Source organism: Pteronotus mesoamericanus, unplaced genomic scaffold (genome assembly GCF_021234165.1).
Source record: "Pteronotus mesoamericanus isolate MK-2021 breed Mesoamerican mustached bat unplaced genomic scaffold, CSHL_Meso_final scaffold_651, whole genome shotgun sequence".
Lineage (NCBI taxonomy): Eukaryota > Metazoa > Chordata > Mammalia > Chiroptera > Mormoopidae > Pteronotus > Pteronotus mesoamericanus.
The window spans coordinates 28,047,699-28,067,779 of record NW_026555325.1 but is presented as its reverse complement, the minus strand read 5'-3'; the positions used below and the strand labels follow the sequence as shown (position 1 = coordinate 28,067,779).

Genomic DNA, 20,081 nt, shown 5'->3' with positions numbered 1-20,081 from the left:
CATTTTGTTCTCTACTGTAGTAAGTGTTAACGTTTATTACATTAGATACTTCCAAAGAATATGCATTAAGTTTGGTTTATAGACACTGTTTACCCTGGACATGAGTCATACAAATGTGACTTTTTCCCTTTTTTTTTGTATTGGACAGCTTCTTTTCCAAGTTCTAATATTTTATGACTTTGTAAACTCATTAGTATTAAAAGGTCTTTCTTAAGACACCTTAACTGAGCTCTCAATATAGAAGGTAGAGTTCTAAGCAATAGAATGCAAAGAAGCACACAAGGTGTAAATAAACCAAGAGAGTTTAATACTTATGGAATTTTGAGATTGATAAATGAAAATCTAAATAACAGGTATCAATACCAAATTATTTTTTGAAGTGCTATATCCTTTAAAGCAAATGAATGGCACAGAAAGAGTGGCAAGGTCACTCCAGGCCAGAATCGTAGAAAGCTGTACAGCAGCAAATAATTGCCTGGTGTTGAAAGGATGGGTTCTTTCAGCCTTTCCATCCTTAGTTGGAAGAATTTGGCTTCATGCGAATTGCCTTGTTTTGAAATATGTTTCTTTTCAATGATATAGAGCCACCTGCCCTCAGGTCAATGGTTTCAATGGTAATTATGTGAGATGCACTTCTGTTTTTAGGGTTGCTTCGGCAGGTACATGTCATCTTTTTTTTTTTCCTGCAGTCACCACTCAGCGTTCGTAGCTCCTTGTTTCCTCAAAGGCGCAGCAGCAGAACAAGTCTTTTCAGTTTCATAGGTCGAGGAAAAGATGTTGGATCTGAGACTGAATTTGCCGACGATGAGCACAGCATTTTCGGAGACAATGAGAGCAGAAGGGGCTCACTCTTCGTGCCCTACAGACCTCGGGAGCGGAGCAGCAGTAACATCAGTCAAGCCAGTAGGTCCCCCCCAGTGCTGCCGGTGAACGGGAAGATGCACAGTGCCGTGGACTGCAATGGTGTGGTCTCCCTGGTTGATGGACCCTCAGCCCTCATGCTCCCCAATGGACAACTTCTGCCAGAGGTGATAATAGATAAGGCAACTTCTGATGACAGCGTAAGGACGTTTTAAATAGCTCAGGCATGGCTCGACCCTTGTTCTTGCATCAAGCAATCTATTTTGCTGGAGGGACCTTCTCTGGTCCTGCGAATGGCTCTGCATTTTGCCATACTTTTTCTGTGGAAACATACCTTTAACTCATTAACTTAATCCTTTTACTATGTGCTATATCCACACAATTCAAAGATTTTTAACACTTCTTTTTTTAAAAATTGAGGTATTATTGATATATAATGCTAGTTTCAGGTATACGACATGATTCACTGTAAGATCCCATTTTTTAAAAAGGTACTTATCTATTGGTATTATACTTGAAGATTATAAACCATCCCTTTATAAAGCAATTTAGAAAAGATATATATCAGCATAGAAAATGCAGTGATAATGCTGATTGTAGTAGTTGCTATAGATCCCATTTTTTGCAAGGAAATTTGGATTATTTGCCACGTTCTGCTGTGTTTCTCAAGTTACTACTTGAATATATTATACCTTGTTGCAAGGGATCTTATTTGAGTTAGTAATAATAGTAATAATAATAGCAAATGTGTACTTAGTATTCACAACAGCCATATGAGGGACATATTACTGTCCCTGTTTGACAAAGGGGAAACTGAGGCACAGAGAAATGGAGCTAATACATCAAAGTCCCGAAGTTCAAATAGAAGCCCTCTGTTTCAGAGCTTGTGCTCTAAACCACACTTTGCCCTCGGTCCAATGTGTGGTCGGCTTCATAACATGGGAATAACTTAGAGTGGCTATACTTTTTCCCATACATAAATAAAATTTCCTGTTTTCAGTTTAGAAAATACTCCATGGTGAGGAGTCTGTGAATAAAAACATAACATCAGAATACACATTAATACAAACATACACACATAAAAAGAAAAACAAAGCAACAATTCAAGAGTTTAGGAATCATTGTGCAGTTCAAGTTTCTGATTAGGTTTGAAAGTGAGATCTTTCTAGTTTTTAGAGTTCCCAGGTCAGCTCTTTAAGCTGCTGTGATACACTGCCTTAACTAAATACCAACAAGGTCTTTGTCTCACCTAATAAACCTTGAACTCATGCTACTTATTCATGTATCCATATTTGAAGATAAGGTAACATTTCAAGTGAGAGTAAAGTTCTATCAAAGCCATTGCCACACATATTTCTGTTTGAATGAATGCATGTGCTTTGAGGTAACATGGGACCTCTGTCCTTGCATGATCCAGCTTCATCCCTCTGTCGAGCTGTTTTTCCTTATCAGATGAGCATGCTAAATTTGGGGAATCAGATCTTTGTTGAGTTTTGCTTTTCAATGTGTATTATCTTTTAAAAATTGTATCGTTTATATCAAATTTGGAGATTATTTCATATTTTTATATGAAATGTTCTCACTTCATTTGAATTGTTGATTAAACAATTGATATTGTCCATTTCAATTGTTGATTAAATGTATTCTTGTCTTGAAGAAAAAGAAGTCTCTGCTTCTGGAAAGTCAGAAAGTAGAGACTTTATCAGAGAAAACATGGTTACAGAGAGATCTCTATAAAAAGCCACCTGCAGATATGTATATGTCTGTGATCATGTACATGTTTATATACATGCATACACATGGGCATAATGATGCCTATGTGTCTATGTTTTGATACACATATATACCTAAACAACTATACAAATTTACAATTCCACAACTATTCATATGTGTTTCTAAACGGTGTATATGTATGTGTATATATACACATATGTATTTAACACACACTAGCATATAGATTGATAGATGGATAGAGAGGTGACAAATGTAAAGTTGTATAGTTGTTTGTATTTAAATATGTATTGTGTGAGCATGTGTTTGTGTGTGTATTGTTGACCTGCTCTCAATTGGCATTGTGTTTTAACTTTGAATTAGTTGCCAAGATTTAGAAATAAGGTATTTCGCATAAAAATGAATATACCTGGTAAAACTGAGCTCATATTCCTGCATGGCAGTAGTCCTTTGAAATAGACAACAGTTTCCTCTTTTAAACGGGGCTTACAATCTGTGCTTTGCTACAGCTCCTATCAGTCTTAATTGTCTTTTTCAAACTGAGTCATTTAATATGAGCTCTACCTTGGCAATAAGAAACAATCATTACAGTCACTTCCATTAATGCTGTTACCTCAATGAAGAATAATTAAAGAAATTCCTCAGGCAATTCTGAGATTCTCTCCTTTTATACACACATCTTCAGAACACTTGTTTAGCTGTTTTCATATGATTCTTATACAGTAAAACTAGCTGAATACATTGGAGACCCAGAAAAGTAGATGATGATAGTGATTATAACAGTAAAAGCAACTCATTTAGTTTTTCATTTCATAAGCATTAATTCCTCTCCTCCTAATAGCAAGAACATAAGGCAAGTACTATGATTATCCCCATTTTACTAATGATGAAACTGAGCCATAGAAAGATCAAGTAACTCCTGTACAATACAGCCAGTAAGTAACAGAGCCGTGATTTGAGCTCAGCAATCGCGTCTCTACTTTTAAGCACTCATTACAGCTACCTAAGCAAGATTTTATTTTATACCTGTAATTTGTTTGAATTATATTTTTAAACTTTTTAACTATATTTTTTAGGGTGCAACCAGTCAAATACCCAAAAAGCGACATTCCAGTTCTTTTCTGTTTCCTGAAGATATGCTGAATGATCCCCATGTCAGACAAAGAGCAATGAGTAGAGCAAGCATACTGACAAACACCGTAGAAGGTATGTAATAGTACTGCCACGGCCAGGTGGATCAGTTGACTGGAACGTCATCCCATGTACCAAAAGATTGCAGGTTCGATTCCTAGTCCGGGCACATACGCAGGTTTTGATTCTTGGTCAAGGCACATGCGGGAGGCAACCAACTAGTATTTCTCTCTTACATCAATGTTTCTCTCTCTGTCTGTCTGTCTGTCTGTCTCTCTCTCTCTCTCTCAAATCAATAAACATTTTTGAGTGAGAATTTTTAAAAAATTTATTTAAAAATTCTCTTTACTATGCAGATTTTTAAATAAAATCCAGATGAATTCTGATCAATATATGAGGTACTCAGGAAGAATTCAAAGAATTTAAAATGGTTATAAGCAATGGTAAAGATAGCCAGTGGGCACTAATGGAATCACTATATGTGCTTAACATGGATCAAATTATTTGTGATTAAAGATGGGCATTTGATGATACAACCTTCCAAAGATAAATAGCTTAATGATAATTAATGAAGAACCTACGTTAATGCATGATTGTGTGGTTCTCCCACTAGTTAATCTTAGAAACTTTACCTACCGACTCTGAATTTATCATCTCTCTAATATGTAAGAAAATAGTAAATACTTCCACCTGAAGCAACTGAGCACATTCTATAAAATCATAAAATGTTAACATGTGGCATGACATCTGTTAAAATTATGATGAAAACGCATTAGAGAAAGCAGGTTAGAGACTACACTGTCAATGACAGTGGTTAGACCTTCATATGCGTTGAGAAGAGAGTCAAAGGGTGACATCTTTTGTAATGTGCTGACTCCCATTCTCTCTCCCAAAAATATGCTCTAGTCCCTACCTTGTCCAAAGGCCCCCACCTCACCAGACAAAGTTTCCACCCACCTCCTAAATTTATAATGAGAAGCAAGTGGGCTAAAGGTATGAAATAGCAACTGTATGCGTCACTCCATAAAATATTTCAGTCTCCTTGTTCTGGGATTGTTTTCATCTGTGAGCTGGCAAGAGCTTCTCCTGGAAAGAGTAGAATTTCTTATTGTTGTCATGGAATGAAGGATACATGGGAGAAGTATGTATATTGTTGGAAAATTTACACGTCTCCCTTAAAAAAATAGATTGTCTTGTCTACCATCACAAAGTAGGCACATGTTTCTCAGAGAGATGCCGTATCTGCTTTCAGTCATTAATTTCACTGCCTTCCCCCACTTATGCATGACGTAGCAAATGAACATGTGATAGGAGATATTTATGTAATAATTCTATGATTTCATGGAGACAGTACTGTTAAATTTGCAAAGTCTAAATCAGAAGACCTGTTTCAATGTTAAAAAGTACTTCTGATTTGTAACTGGTTAGTAATAAATCACACAAATGATTTTCATTGTTCTCTCTCTTTTTTCTTTTTTCCTCCCAGAACTTGAAGAGTCCAGACAAAAATGTCCGCCTTGGTGGTACAGATTTGCACACACATTCCTGATCTGGAATTGCTCTCCATTTTGGATAAAATTTAAAAAGCTTATGTATATTATTGTAATGGATCCTTTTGTAGATCTTGCTATTACCATTTGCATAGTTTTAAACACACTGTTTATGGCTATGGAACATCATCCAATGACTACTGAATTCAAAACTGTGCTCACTGTGGGAAATTTGGTGAGTCACTTAAAGTGTTTTCTCTTTAGCTACTGTGACTGTCATTTTTTTAAGTTAGAAGGATACTCAGCTAGGTAATTATGCATATCCAGAATTCACAATATGAATCATGGTACAGAGTCAAGTTTCAGCCAAAGGGTCCCAGCTTATGATTCTTCATAAATATGAATCATTCTGGATGCCTCTGTGAATATCTGTATCAGATAAATTCACTTTTGCCTTAGTTCTAAACCAATTGATCTTTAAAGCTTTGCAAAGAGTGTTTCTGGGTTGGTCTTCTATCCCAAAATGCTTACAAATTTTCCTAGTCAGAATGTTTGTACCCCTTTTACTCTCTGAGTTAGCATTCTTCTTCCTTTTATTCCTCTTTAGAACAGCACAGGACTGTCTAGTTTCTAATTATTGATGGAGGTTCACATCATGAAAATCAATACCTTGTCACGGCATTGACTACCTCACTGTGAACACAGAAAGAATTCACTGTGTGTCTTATCTATTCCCACTGTTCCAAGTCTCAGTGCCCTCTAAGGATCTTCTTGATACCACATTATTTTAGAATGACTCATGTAGTTATAGACTTAAGCATTTCCCTTTGAAATTTCTTTGGTCAGTTTCTCTGAGTTAAATTATACCTGGCTTATGAATGATTCATAAACAAGTCTTTCACTGTTGCCTTTTTAAAGTGAGCTCTTTGATACCGGGGTCATGAATTAATGATGTTTTGTGATGCACTTTTGTGTCAAAGCTTTGGACGTCTTGCTTTAGCTGCCATTGTGTCAATTAAATACTTTTTCCTCTTCTATTGATAAATCTTTAAAGAGTGAGTCAACATGTTCTTTATTACTCTGAGTAGTCAGACCAGAAAAAAAGACTGGTTCAAAATCGCAGTATTTATGTTTTCTTTTTATTTTCTCTAGAATAACTTGTTGACCATATAAATTTTTTTGCAAATAGTGGCTGCATTAGTTGTCAGATGTTTTACTTATCTTGAACTTTAACATGCTCTTCTAAAGTGCTAAGGATAATGAGAACTGATGGGAGAATTAGCGCTTGACCCTTCAATGCTTGTATTAGGGCTGTAGGTAGGAATAATGATACTCATTAATAGAATTAATTGAGATAATAACATATATTTTTAAAGTATATAGCACATTGTTTGAGACTCAGTAAAAGCTAAATAGTATTTATCATCACTATGTTGATTCTGTTACTTTCTCATAATGTAAGAAAAAATTATATTTCTCACTTAGGTCTTTACTGGGATTTTTGCAGCTGAAATGGTTTTAAAATTAATTGCCATGGATCCATATAACTATTTCCAAGTAGGATGGAATATCTTTGACAGCCTTATTGTGACTTTAAGTTTAGTGGAGCTTTTTCTATCAGAAGTAGACGGATTATCAGTTCTCCGATCATTCAGACTGGTAAATATAGACCAAGCTTACATTATAGTCTATAGGTAAAAAACTGTTTCTTTGCGTTTGGATTATTATTATTATTTAAAACTTTCAGGGGTTTCGATCAGAAGAAAAGATTAGGTCCTGATGTCTAATAAAGTTTATTTAATAACAAATGCTCTTAAAGAGCTCAAAGCCACACGAATGTTTAATTTTAGAATATTGAAGACATATTTCATTGTATATACTCGTATAAGAGAAAATATTTCTTTTCCCAGTATGTCCTACTATGGACAATAATTTATTTACTGGTAAGAAGCTTATGGTTTACAGAATTTAAACCATTATAATATATGCATTACTTTGTGAATTTGATAATTAAAGATTAGATCATTGTTCCCCAAACAATTGTCATACAAAAATACAAAAAAAAAGTAAAGACTTTTTAAAGCATTTTTCTCTAACATGTTGGGAAACATTTATCCCTATGTCTGCATTAAAAAGTTTATAAAAGCATCAGAAAATAGAATTAGGGATAAATTTTTAATTCTATGTCTGAAACCATTTTAAAAGGCTTCTACAACATTCCTGAACTAAAATTACACACTTTCGTGAAAACATATGTGGTGATTATATTGTGGCAAATGTAACAAAGTAACAAATATTGTAAATAGATGAAAATGAAAAATACAAATAGTCGGGTTTTTTGGCTAAGTAATGACAGTATTTTATAACAAAATAAAACACAAGATTGAAACATTAAAAACTTATAATAATTAATACTATGCTTTTTGTTTACTTTCAGCTCCGAGTTTTCAAATTGGCAAAATCCTGGCCCACCCTGAACATGCTGATTAAGATCATCGGCAATTCCGTGGGGGCCCTGGGAAACCTCACCTTGGTGCTGGCCATCATCGTCTTCATTTTTGCCGTGGTCGGCATGCAGCTCTTCGGTAAAAGCTACAAAGATTGTGTCTGCAAGATTGACAGCGACTGTAAGCTCCCGCGTTGGCACATGAATGACTTCTTCCACTCCTTCCTGATTGTGTTCCGCGTGCTGTGTGGAGAGTGGATAGAGACCATGTGGGACTGCATGGAGGTCGCTGGCCAACCCATGTGCCTTATCGTTTACATGATGGTCATGGTCATTGGAAACCTCGTGGTATGTAATAAGGTGTTCACACATTTAAAATTCTCCATAGAACATTGTCATATGAGGATATGACTAGTTATTTTATAATTTTAGGATTAAATAGATCTAAAACTATTAATTATAAGAGCATTGGTCATTTAAACAGAGGGAATAACAGAAAAGACAATGTTAATCTTGTCTTAATTTTCCTGCAAGATAATCCATAGTTATATTTTTTACAAGATTTTGCCAGAGAACAATAAGAATATAGGATTATAATTAATAATACAGTATTATATACTTGAAAGTTGCTAAGAAAATAGAAGTTAAATGTTTTCACCATTAAAATAAATAAATAAATAATGGCATGATGGAGATAGGTAGATATTCCCTAATAATTTTGATTATACTAATATGAGGTGGATATTTTTGGCTATGAATAGATTTACATGAAAGGGTAATTCTGTTACCTTTTTGTTTTCTGTGTAAAACAATGGTTAAGTATAATTTACATGCTTTCAGCCCTCTGTAGGAATCCTTATTTTTTACAGCGTTGAGTTTACCTTATGCAGGAACAGCAGGAATGTTTCTGCATACAGACAGAGTGTTGCTTCAGAGATATTGTCCTGACCTCTTTTAAATCTCCTCTGGGGCCAAAATGATTGGCATTGAAGCCACCCAGCTCATAATCCCATTATCTCATTTAAATTGAGTTCGATGGGCAGGCCTTTTTCTCTCCTTTAAAAGCCTCATTAAGTTGCAAGCTGGCACAATTCTTGGACAGAATATTTTATTACAGGAGGTCTGCAAGTATTACATGTTCCATTTGTTGCAACAAGTGAAATTTATCTTCAGGGAAAAGTGACTTGGCCTAAGTGTCTTCAGCACAGCCGACAGTAGTTGCAGTTTTCTTGTTCTGCTTGTTTCTCACTGGTAACAAATATTAGTTAAATGTAGACATTAGCAGGGCTGATTAGGTCTGGAAGACGGAATTTGGCCAAGGGCCTCCTGCTGCAGGGATGAATTTCAGAATGACTTAATGGTAAAAGTGAAGGGAGTGTTCTCTCTGCTCCTGCTGCTAGTCCCGCAGGGCTCTGGCTCAGCTTCCAGAGTTCACAGGAGCTAGTACGGGGAGAGGTTGGTGAGGAGTCTCACCTCTCAACTACCCCATCACACGTTCTCATCTATGTGTGGAGAGTGTGGGGATCTTCATCACTGGTGTGGGTTTTGACCTTTATTTCAGAAAAGTGTACTTATTTCCTGTCTCCCTATTTCCCCACACCCATCCCCACCCTAATATAGGTCCTCAACCTATTTCTGGCTTTATTACTGAGCTCATTTAGTTCAGACAACCTTACAGCCAATGAAGAAGAAACTGATGTAAACAATCTCCAGATTGCAGTGGCCAGAATAAAGAAGGGAATAAATTATGTGAAACAAACCTTACGTGAATTTATTCTAAAAGCATTTGCCAAAAAGCCAAAGATTTCCAAAGAGATAAGACAAGCAGAAGATCTAAATAGTAAGAAGGAAAACTATATCTCTAACCGTACACTTGCTGAATTGTGCAAGGATCACAATTTCCACAAGGAAAAAGATAAACCTGGTGGCTTTGGAAGGAATGTGGACAAATACTTGATGGAAGAAAGTGATTACCAGTCTTTTATTCACAATCCCAGCCTCACAGTGACTGTGCCAATTGCACCTGGGGAATCTGATTTGGAAAACATGAACATGGAGGAACTTAGCAGTGATTCAGATAGTGAATACAGCAAAGGGGTAAGAGTGTTTTATACACATTGCATTTCACATTGTTAATTAGTATGAAGATTCATAATTTCAGATTTGTGTGTTGTAAGTTCTTACTCATATTGCATACTGATGGATAGTTTTTATGTGTGTGATTTTCCAAGGCAGCATCCTGATGGTTCATCTGGTAAGGTTTTATTTAGTGGTTCTTATTAATTGATTTAATCTTGGTTAGCTATATTTGAAAGCACCAGGTATCTTTAAGTCTTCCCTTCCTTCATTCCCAGTTTGTTATCAGTTACAAAGTCATATACAGTTTTCTTCCACAGTGTCTGTTCAGTCCACTGCTCTTTTTTATCACCTTTACCTTTGAACTCACTACTCCTTGCCTCAGCCATTCCAAGTAGAGTCCCAGCTGGTGTCTCTGTCTCCATTTTTCATCTATTCTAATCGACTTATTTGATTAATTTTACTTGGATTCAGTCCTAATCCTGTCACTTCTTTAAAGTGTCCTTGGTCTCCTGAATTACAGACTGTTGATAAAGCCTTCATTTCCTGGCCCCCACCGTATTTGACCCACTGTGCCTCCTAGTGTTTGCGTGGAGCTCTTACATCTGTACAAGCCAATTTCCTTCATGCACTACCCGAATGACTTTGCTTGGGATTTCCTTCTTCAGTCAAAATGCTATACACATCTTCAAAGACACTGCCTTCAGCTTTTTCATTTGAAAAATTATTAGTCCTTGCATCATAGGGTTGGGTGAGGGTTAACTGAATTAACCCATGTAGAATGCTTAGAATGTACTGAGAATGCTCAAAAGTGGGAGCTATTACATCCTTTCTGATTTCTCCCCAAGCCGATGTGATCTCTCCTCATTTTGAACCCCACACAGTGCTAAGTTTCTTCTTGGATCTATTATTTAGTTTTATATTTTAAATTTTTTGAGAAATGATTATATGCATTAAATAGTACTATAAACTCATTGAGAACAGGAATCGTATTAAAACTTTTTTGCATCCTTTCTCATACCATGTTGCATATATTCAAAGTATTATTGAGCTACATTTTAATTAATATGGAATATGATAATCATATTTTTATCATAGCATTTAATGGCATCTACTTAAACTTCTAAGATATCTCTTTAAATTTTATTCCTTTCTTTAGATCACATTTGAAACTCTTTGACAGGTATTTACCAAATGCCTTTATTTGTTTAGCCCTATATTAAAGCTGACCTCCGAGCATTTATATTGGATTTTGGAATAAAGATCCACAGCTGTGTGTGTGTGTGTGTGTGTGTGTGTGTGTGTGTGTGTGTGTGTACTGGCCTTATGACCAGTACTAGGTGCATAGTAATTGCTCAATCGTTATTAAGTAAATAGATGATTAAATAAATTAGGAAAGTATGTTTCTAAGTAGGGAAAGAAATTCTTTGCAAGATAACTAAGTAAGGAATAAAATATTTTATTTTTAAAACCTTACACGGAAGAAGTAATATCACCAAAATTCAGAAGTTGTGATTATTGTTGTTATTATTGTTATTTTTGGCTTAAAGATAGAAAATCAGATACTACATATCTTTTTTAGGAACAATAATCTGGGTCTAGTCTCATATGGAAAGGGAAATTAATTCAATAGCCCCCTTTTTTGCTAATAATGATTAGGGTTGCAAAACCCCAATTAACCTGAGAGACTTTCTGAAGGGGCTGGGATTCTAGTTGTTAAGGTACTTTGGTAGCTCAGCAGAGTTTACTGAACACTCTCATATCTTGATATTTGGGAGGAATCACTTCTTACCTGGTCAGTTTTCCTTTGCTCAAAGCCCATGGCTAACCTTACATGAATATCCTTAGTTGCTAGTAAAAGTCTTATTCTTAATATGCTGAACTATAACATTTTAATCAGAACCTTATAGATCTGCCCAGTTAGCACCTCATTTTATAACTGAGGAAGCCAGTTCAGTAAGAGGAAATGAGGGTATGTACAGTTATAATGCTAGTTAAAGGCAGAGCCTGGCAAGAGTCCCAATCTTGTGATTCATAGATCAGTCCTATTTCTATCTCTCCCCTCTCTCCATCTTCGTCCATTTAAGGTATAAAACACATATTCCTATTGGAGTTAATACCCAAGTTGTCTCTTACGGGGTACTAGTCCATGCTTCTGAAGAATTTACATACTCTGTGGCATTCAGAGGAGGTTTTTGATATCTCTTAGTCTATAAACTATTATGTACTGAACAAAAAAAGTCATTCTGCCACCTATCCCATAAACTCTTTCTAAAAATGCATGAAATTTAATGTCCTTAAATGTTACCTTAAAACCATTTGATGGTAATGTTCTAATATTCTTGATTATCATTTAATGACATAGCAACAAAGAGAAAAATACACACTTTTTCTATTTCGTATCTGTGGTTTAAATGGTTATATACAGGAACTTGTAATAAAGAATATCTAAACTAATCTCTTAAAGTTATTTAGCAAAGTATTTGAATTGGTAAGCCCCCCAAAATGTTGGCTATTGTGTTTATTATTGAATTTATCATCATTACCATCTAAAAGAAGTGCAGATTTTAAACTATAAATTTTGAGAGTTTGCCCTTCTTTATAAGAAAATATCCATGATGTTTCTCAAAGTGTAATCCTGAGTACATTCATACATACTAGACTATATGCTGGACTTGAGAAATAATAACAATTCAAGATTTATAGGAAATTTGTCAGATAGCTTAGAGACAGCATTAAGCTGTCATCAGCTATGAAAACCTGTGTCTAAAATCTCTCTCCCATTGCTTGAGATTTAGGTGTTCCTAGTTACCACCTGGATTCGGTTTTGGTTTTCAAGTTGAACCACTGAAAATGCTGACTTTCTTTATCCAAATTGTTTCTACTAGGCTTCCTTGCTAACTTCCCTGCCCTAATTCCCCGCATCTTCAGCTTCCCCTTGAGTTCCCAGAGTTTGGTTTGTTGTTTTTTTTTTTTAATGTCTGGGTTATGATAGTCCATGCGATCTTTTTACTTTCTTTCAAAACACATTTTTTCAAGTTATGGTGAAAATAACAGAGGAAGCAAAAGTCAGTGTAGTAAAATTTTCTTTCTTTTTTTTTTAATTGTTCAAATGCATTTGTCTCCATTTTCCCACCACCACTTTCCCCCGCCCTACCCACCCCCACCTCCCACCCTCAATCCTTCCCCACTTTGGCTTTGTCCATGGGTCCTTTGTACATGTTCCGTGATTTCACTTTTCCCCTTCTTTCCCCGTTACTCCCCACCTTCCCTCTCATTACTGTCGGTTTCTTTTTTCTTTCAATGTTGCTGATTATATATTGCTTGCTTGTTTGTTTTGTTGAGTAAGTTCCACTTATAGGTGAGATCGTATGGTATTTGTCTTTCACACCCTGGCTTATTTCACTTATCCTAATGCTGTCCATTTTTTTAGTTTCTGTATATGCAAATTAAAATTATAATGAATATTGAAGAATTTATGTTAATAATTAGACAAGTGCTTTTCAGAGAGGAAGTGCCCGATTAACAATCATTATGGGTATGAAATTGAACAGCCACAAACACACTGTCAGGAGCTGTTTGCTACCGGTTAAACTTAAGAGAGGCAGCATGATGTAGATCAGTGGTTTACAACTTCTGTGTGTAAAGACACACAGGGAGCCTGTTCTCAGGCTCCAAAGGAGAGGTTTACAAAAAGCATTAATTTGAGCAAAAAGGATTGCAGTCCCGTAGGCACAGATTCAGGTAGCAATCCAAATTACACTCTGAAAAGAACAAAGAAAGGCGGGGTCTAAAAAGGCAAAAACTGCAAATGCAGTTCCCATTTCGGTCCTCCATGCAAATGAAGGATTGCTAACTAGGTAACCGGGATTGGTTAAGTTCCAATATACAAATGATGTTGGCAGAAACTACCAGGCAGCAGTTGCCATTCCAGGGCATTTACAGCAGGGCCTGGAGCTGAGTTTAGAAACAAGTTAGCAAATTAATAGCAGTTCTAAGAACTGACACAGGAGAGATGCATAGGCCCCACTTCCTCAGTGGCCTCCCAACTCTATTTCAGGGACTTTCTTAGCAATGCAGAATTCCCTTTACTTTTTTCCCTTATCAGCCACATCCTCTGAACTCTCCCTGCCTCAGTCGGTGGGTACGCAGGGTCAGCATCCTTACCTGCAGTGTTCTCAGTGGCCACTGTGACGGGTTGAGTTGCCCTGGGAAATGAACCCAAACTCACCCAGCTTGTTTTGATCCAGGTTTCCCTATCTTTACTCAGCGCCTGGTGATATTCCCCTTCTTGTGAATTTAAGAATTTGCATTTTGAACAAAGGGGAAAAGAAAATCTTTAACCTTTGACACCTCTCTCTCAAAAAAAGAAAGAAAAGAAAACAACCCTGTCTTTTAAGTCCTAGTATCCTATTTTCCCCATATATTTTATGGAGACTTTTCCATCTTTTAGTATCAGCTCTCAGATAGGCAGGTTACCTTGTCCTGACAGACAGTTAAATATACACTTTACAATGAAATAAAGATATTTCATAATAAAATGCCTTACCAGGGAATGGTCAAAGAGATGATTTCAAGTAACGTATTGAGTAAAATATCTTCAACAGTTGTTAGAAAATTATTGGCAATAGAACATTAGCATTTCTCTGAAGATGAAATTTGTCTCAGAATCAAGAAAGACACACTGCCATTGCCCATGGACCCATGAAAGTAAGATTCCTGTCTCTGCATTTCATAATAAAGACACTGAATACACTCCCCTCTCAGAATCAGCCTATTCCTGAGGCCAAACATTAACAACACAATGTACAGATTTTTACCATTAGCAGTGAAGCCTTTCATTATCCTGAACCTTAAATGAAGCATGAAATATTTATTGAGATCTCTGCTGCAGGCATTGTGCTAACAGTGCTTAGGAAAAAATTCTTTCCCCCAGCTGCAGTCATTTGATGTGATTGACATCTGGCTTAACTAAATTCTTAAGAAGTGTAGTTTTTGTTTTTCTTTTAAATTGTGCCAAGTCTCAAACTGAAAGCTCTAAAAAACTAAATTAATAATTTTTTAAAATGGAGATCTCATTCTTAGAGGGTTACAGAAACATTCCCTTTGTTTTTTGCTGTTACAGATTACTTCTCTGCTTTAAAGATGCAAAAATGGAAACACTTTACAGAATTATAACATTGATTTTGAAAGTATATGTAAATTTCAGAGCAAAACAGTGAATTCATCCAGTTTATTTCTCTAAGTATTTAAAAACATATCAGCCTCATATGATTTTAAAGTATGTAGTATAGACTCTTACAGCTTACAGAGAAGCTCCTTTACTTGCTCTGACTCTTATACCTCTTCTTTACTGCTCTTTTGACAAATGTATATGAAATTGGAAAAGCCAGTGTTTGTGCGCCTATCACCTACCAGACCCAAAAAGCAGAGACAGGGATTGAATGTTTATGGGCACTTTATTCAGATGGCTAGCCATCTGAGAAGATGGCGGGTTTCTACCCTAACAGACCGTCTTACATTTCCTTTTAAGCCAGCCTTTTTATAAGGGGGAAAAAGTGTAGGTAAGGGATTTGGAATTCAGGAAAGAGGTTAATCAGGTAATAGCCGCAGTCTGGGCCATTTCCCTAACATCCTTTCATCCCCTGATGCTGACGGGTGATTTTCTTTATCTGTGTCCTGTGTCCTGGATGTTTTTCTTTATCTGTGTCCTGAGCCAGGGACTGTCTTTCCCTGGAACACAATGGCTCTCCCTGGAACACAATGGCTCGGACACCACCTTGATTGTTTATGGTCTCTTCTGGAGCACAGAGGTCATCGCTTGTGGTCTCCTGGAGTCAGGGTGGGCCGTACCTGCAGTTCCTGAAACAATAACTTTTTATATACAGTAACCACTAGGCTTATTAATTGTTGCCTTAAACTAAAATTTTCTAACCCTTGAGTCCCCCATCATATCCACTTCTTAAGGCTGAAGTGAATTTGCTCATCTCATGTACTCAGCAGAGAGCAAAGCATCCTGTGTAAAAATTTCCTCACAGAAAGATCCCCATTCATTCCTTCTTAAGACAAAAGCAGATACCTTCCTTAGTAGTTCTTTAGTGTTGAAGTACAGTATCAAAGTTGTGATGGAGCTAGCTGAGCTCCATGACAGCTTCAAATTTTATATAATCAAACTGCCTTCAAAGAACGTCACTCAAAACACTGCAAAACTTCATTTTCCAAAAAGAATCCGAGGCCAGATAAGCCCTTCCTTCACTTGACCACTGTAGGAGAAAAAAATGTAAAGGAATACATCTGAGTACCTCTTCTATAAATTATCACTAGTCATTTTTCAGCTCACATTTACTGAGCACCTGCTCACCATATGTTTGCTAGACACTTGAGAGACACAGCATCAGCGGTGCTCATTTCTTCACTGAATGTAAAGATCTCCTTTGTCTCTGGCAATGTCTTAACTGCCATAGAGGAAAGCAAGATTATAATTAAAAATATGAAAAAGAATCAAAACACTTTTGACAGAATATTGAGGCGGGATAGAGGATGGGGTAACTATTCTTGAAAATACATTGGAATACTGCACGGGGGAGATGGTGCTTGTGGAGTGTTTCACACTAAAAAGAGACTTTATCAGGTACATCATAGGAGAGAGAGAGAGAGAGAGAGAGAAAGAGAGAATGAGATTGGAAAACAAAAAATGAGAGACAGAAGCCTTTCTGGTTGAGGTAAAGGGGGGACCAGCACTTGTGGAAGCTTCCAGATGGAAAAAAACAAAACAAAACAAAGGCCCACTAAGTGTAGGTAAGAATGGCCTGATGGGAAGTACTAGGTTACAGACATGTTGGGCCAGACCATGATGACTTGATGTACAGGACAAAACACTGAAATATGTTTATTTTTATTTAACAGAAAGAGGAAGTTACAGGGTTTTGTTTTATAATACTTCGTTGTTAGCAAACTTGTACTTTTAAAGAAAGTTGCATTGGGGGTGTAATAAAGCCCAGCAGGGGAGAAAGGTGGGAGGACGGGAAGCTCCTGCAGTTCTCCAAGGGACAGCTGATGAGGCTGTAGCTAAGAAAGAGTGACAGTGGCAGGGGGGTTCAAATATGAGGGCTTACTTAAGGTCTGGATACGTGAGTTGTGAGCTCTTTCAAAGGGCGTATTAGTTTCCTGTGGCTGCCATACAAAGTTTCTCAAACGTGGTGGCTTTCTACAGCGGAAACTTACTCTCTGACAGTTCTAGAGGCAGGAAGGCTGAGATGGAGGTGTCCGCTGAGCCAATGCTCTCTCTGAAGGCTCTAGGGAGGATCCTCCACTGCTTTTTTCCAGCTGCAGATGGTGGGCCTTACTCTTTGGCCTTCCATGTCTCGCAGCTGCATCACTGTGATCTCTGCTTCAGTCATCGCATAGCATGCTCCCTGTGTGTCTCTGTCTTCTCTTCCTATGAGGACACTAATTATACTGGATTAGGGCCCACTCTAATGACCTCATCTTAACTTGACTACATCTGCAAAACCCCTGTTCCAAAAAAGGTCATATTCAAGGGTACCAGGGGTTAGAAGTTCAACATATCTTTTGGGGTGATACAAATTGACTTATAACAAAAGGTTTCAGCTTCGAAAACTGGGTAGCTAATTGATGCTATTAAAAATATACAGGGTACGGAGAAAATTTAGAGGGTAGAGGAGAAACATTTTAATTTGGGGACATCTTAATTGTTAGCGACTTGCAATACAGCTAAGAGATGCTGAAGAGTAAGTGTTTGGAAATAGGTCTAAAGAAGAGAAGTCAGAGTTGTAGACAGGCTGGAATTTTGTTTGTTAACTTATGTTAACCATGGGATTACACAGAGAGTCAGCCTGAGGTCAGGGTCCCTGTGGAACCAACTCAAGGGGAAATCTTTGTATAAGAGACTTTGCTGGGTACCCTTCTCAGGAACAACACTTTATACCCATAAGTGAGGGAAACAAGATGATTGGGCAAAGCAGGAAGTGGAAATGCTCTGCAATCATAGCAGAGGTCTCGGCTGATCCTACAGGCATCTCTGGCTTTGTGATGACTCTGTGGAATAGTCCCAAACTAAAGCAAGGAGGTCTAGCCTTTATTCCCTGAACCAGCTGGTCGTTGCATGCAGGCTATCCCTCCCCTCTTCTGGGGGAAGGAGTGTAAGCTTGGATGAGGCTGCTCCCTTCTGCATGGCCATTCCCAGAGGGGAGCTCAGCTGCGAGGCTTCAGCTGCCAACACTCCTGGCAGCCGGAGGAATGAGGGGCTTGCCGAAAGGAGGGTCTGCCACAGCGTCCATTGCACTGCAGAGACCGTAGAAAGTAAGAGGCCAAGCGATCAACTTAGCACTTGATGGGTGGACACCAAAGAAGAAAACACATCCTTATACCAGCCCTGGAAAGTGGATATTATTAATTGGTATTTGTAGGTGACTAACACAATAAATGATGACAAGATATGATGCTGGTAAGCCGCTGGTGTTTCTGGGGTCTTTCTGAATTTGAAGATGAAGTTTTAACTATCACAGAAAAGCAAGAGAGTGAATGGGAATTTAATTATTTTTAATATATCCCTGCCATGTTACAATTCAGGATCATATTTTCTGTTATAATAGTATTGTGCATTTGCTGATTCATGTTCAAGTTCTAATTCTTAATGCCGGTTTATTAGGTTATAGTCTACCTCGATAGCATAACATAGAGCAGAACAAGGCACATTCCATTTCAGAATAATAAACAGTCCTTTGAGGATGCATTGAGTCAGGGACATATCAGGTTGAAGGCCCGTGAAAGGCGGTGGCGCTTGAGCCAGACCCTGAGGGGTGGAGATGAACTCATTGGGTGAATATGGTAGAGAAGGAAATCTCAGGCAGAGGAACAAACATTCACATTGCTCACCTGACCCACCCACCCATTTATCCATCCACCCATTCATCTATTCAGTATTCATTTTGAAAGACATCATCTTTGGACAAACTTAAATGTGCTTGCTTATTGGCAAATGCATTTCTTTTATTGATTTTATAAATATTTGTAGTCATAATTAAATATATTGTCCTTTTACTATGTAATGATTTTAATTACATTGTTATCAGATCTATTTCTTTAGATTTTTTTACAGTTCTTTTCCTCAAACAGGCAGTTGAAGGCAGTTTAGATTCATTCTCATTATTGCATTTTGAAAAAACAAAGTATTTCTTTCAGAAATGCATTGGACTTAATAAAATTTCGGGGTTAGTTACAATTATACCTTTGGGGAAAGCTGACATTTGATCCTATCTCTTATGTATAGATTCTTACAAAAATGAAACACTCCTATAGAATTTTACTTAGACCATTTCTTTTTGGAAAATTGGTTCCAAACTATTTTTAAAATCTTTTCTCTTTTTTGAATGTACTCATGTATCTAAAAACAATGAAATTTTGGTCTGACATATTTTAATTAATGTTTGTCTTTTGATTTTGATTAATTTGAAAACAGCTTTCCTGTAATGCTTTTTGAAATATAAAAATTAAGTAAGTATGACAATGAAAGGTAAATAAAAATACTACTTTTAGAATATGCTTTTATCTATTTTTTAAAAATATTTTATTTATTTTTAGAGAGAGGGATAGGGAAGGAGTCAGAGAGGGAGAGAAACATCATTATGTAAGAGAGAAACAGTTGCCTCTCACATGCCCCCAACCAAGGACCTGGCCCTCAACCCAGGCATGTGCCCTGACTGAGAATCCAGCGACGTTTTGCTCACAGCCAGGCGCTCAGTCCACTGAGCCACACCAGCCAGGACTAGAATATGCTTTTAAAAACTACACACTCTTGTCCTCATCTTACTCCAATATTGAGACTCATTTTAAAATGTGTTTATGAAGAGCAAACAGAATATAAAAGATTACCTCAGCACATTATTATATTTAAATTCATCTTCTAAATAACAGAATTTTATAACAGTTCGTTATTTTTAAATATATGTTGAAAGATATTTAATCTTGTTACTGTGTTTCAAATATATTGCTTTGTATTGAGCGTATGGCATGTATTGTGAAACATAACTATTTTCTGTTTACAGGTATGTGTCCTTAAACCCTTTAAATCAGTTAACTAAACTGTCCCATCATGCTGCATTTCCAAACTTCAGTACCTAACCTTCTTACTTCTCACAGGGGTAAAAACAAGCTGGATCAATCAAGGATGCAGCTCTGTGCTTTTAACCAGGCAGAGACATGTGTGACCACTTTTACACAGGTTACCTAAAAAAAAATCATACATACATGATGTTTTTTCAGTGTCATGCATGCTCTTCAGCTACCAAGTTGTTCTGCCTGACCCATTTCAAGAAAGTAGAAGC

At 36.9% G+C, this 20,081-nt stretch overlaps 1 protein-coding gene and 1 long non-coding RNA gene across 2 annotated transcripts in view; one reads left to right on the top strand and one right to left on the bottom strand.

Annotated features, from left to right (window-relative positions):
- Nucleotides 1-20,081, top strand: part of SCN9A (sodium voltage-gated channel alpha subunit 9) — a 77,299-nt gene that overhangs the window by 22,776 nt on the left and 34,442 nt on the right. Inside the window, exons 11-16 of the mRNA XM_054562472.1 lie at nucleotides 690-1,061; nucleotides 3,669-3,798; nucleotides 5,210-5,448; nucleotides 6,699-6,872; nucleotides 7,651-8,007; nucleotides 9,280-9,756. Coding sequence (XP_054418447.1) covers nucleotides 690-1,061; nucleotides 3,669-3,798; nucleotides 5,210-5,448; nucleotides 6,699-6,872; nucleotides 7,651-8,007; nucleotides 9,280-9,756 — 1,749 coding nt within the window. The remainder of the gene's footprint in view (nucleotides 1-689; nucleotides 1,062-3,668; nucleotides 3,799-5,209; nucleotides 5,449-6,698; nucleotides 6,873-7,650; nucleotides 8,008-9,279; nucleotides 9,757-20,081) is intronic.
- LOC129061728 (uncharacterized) overlaps nucleotides 7,765-20,081 on the bottom strand; it is a 91,888-nt gene continuing 79,571 nt past the window's right edge. Inside the window, exon 3 of the long non-coding RNA XR_008528213.1 lies at nucleotides 7,765-7,902. This is a non-coding gene — a long non-coding RNA (uncharacterized LOC129061728). The remainder of the gene's footprint in view (nucleotides 7,903-20,081) is intronic.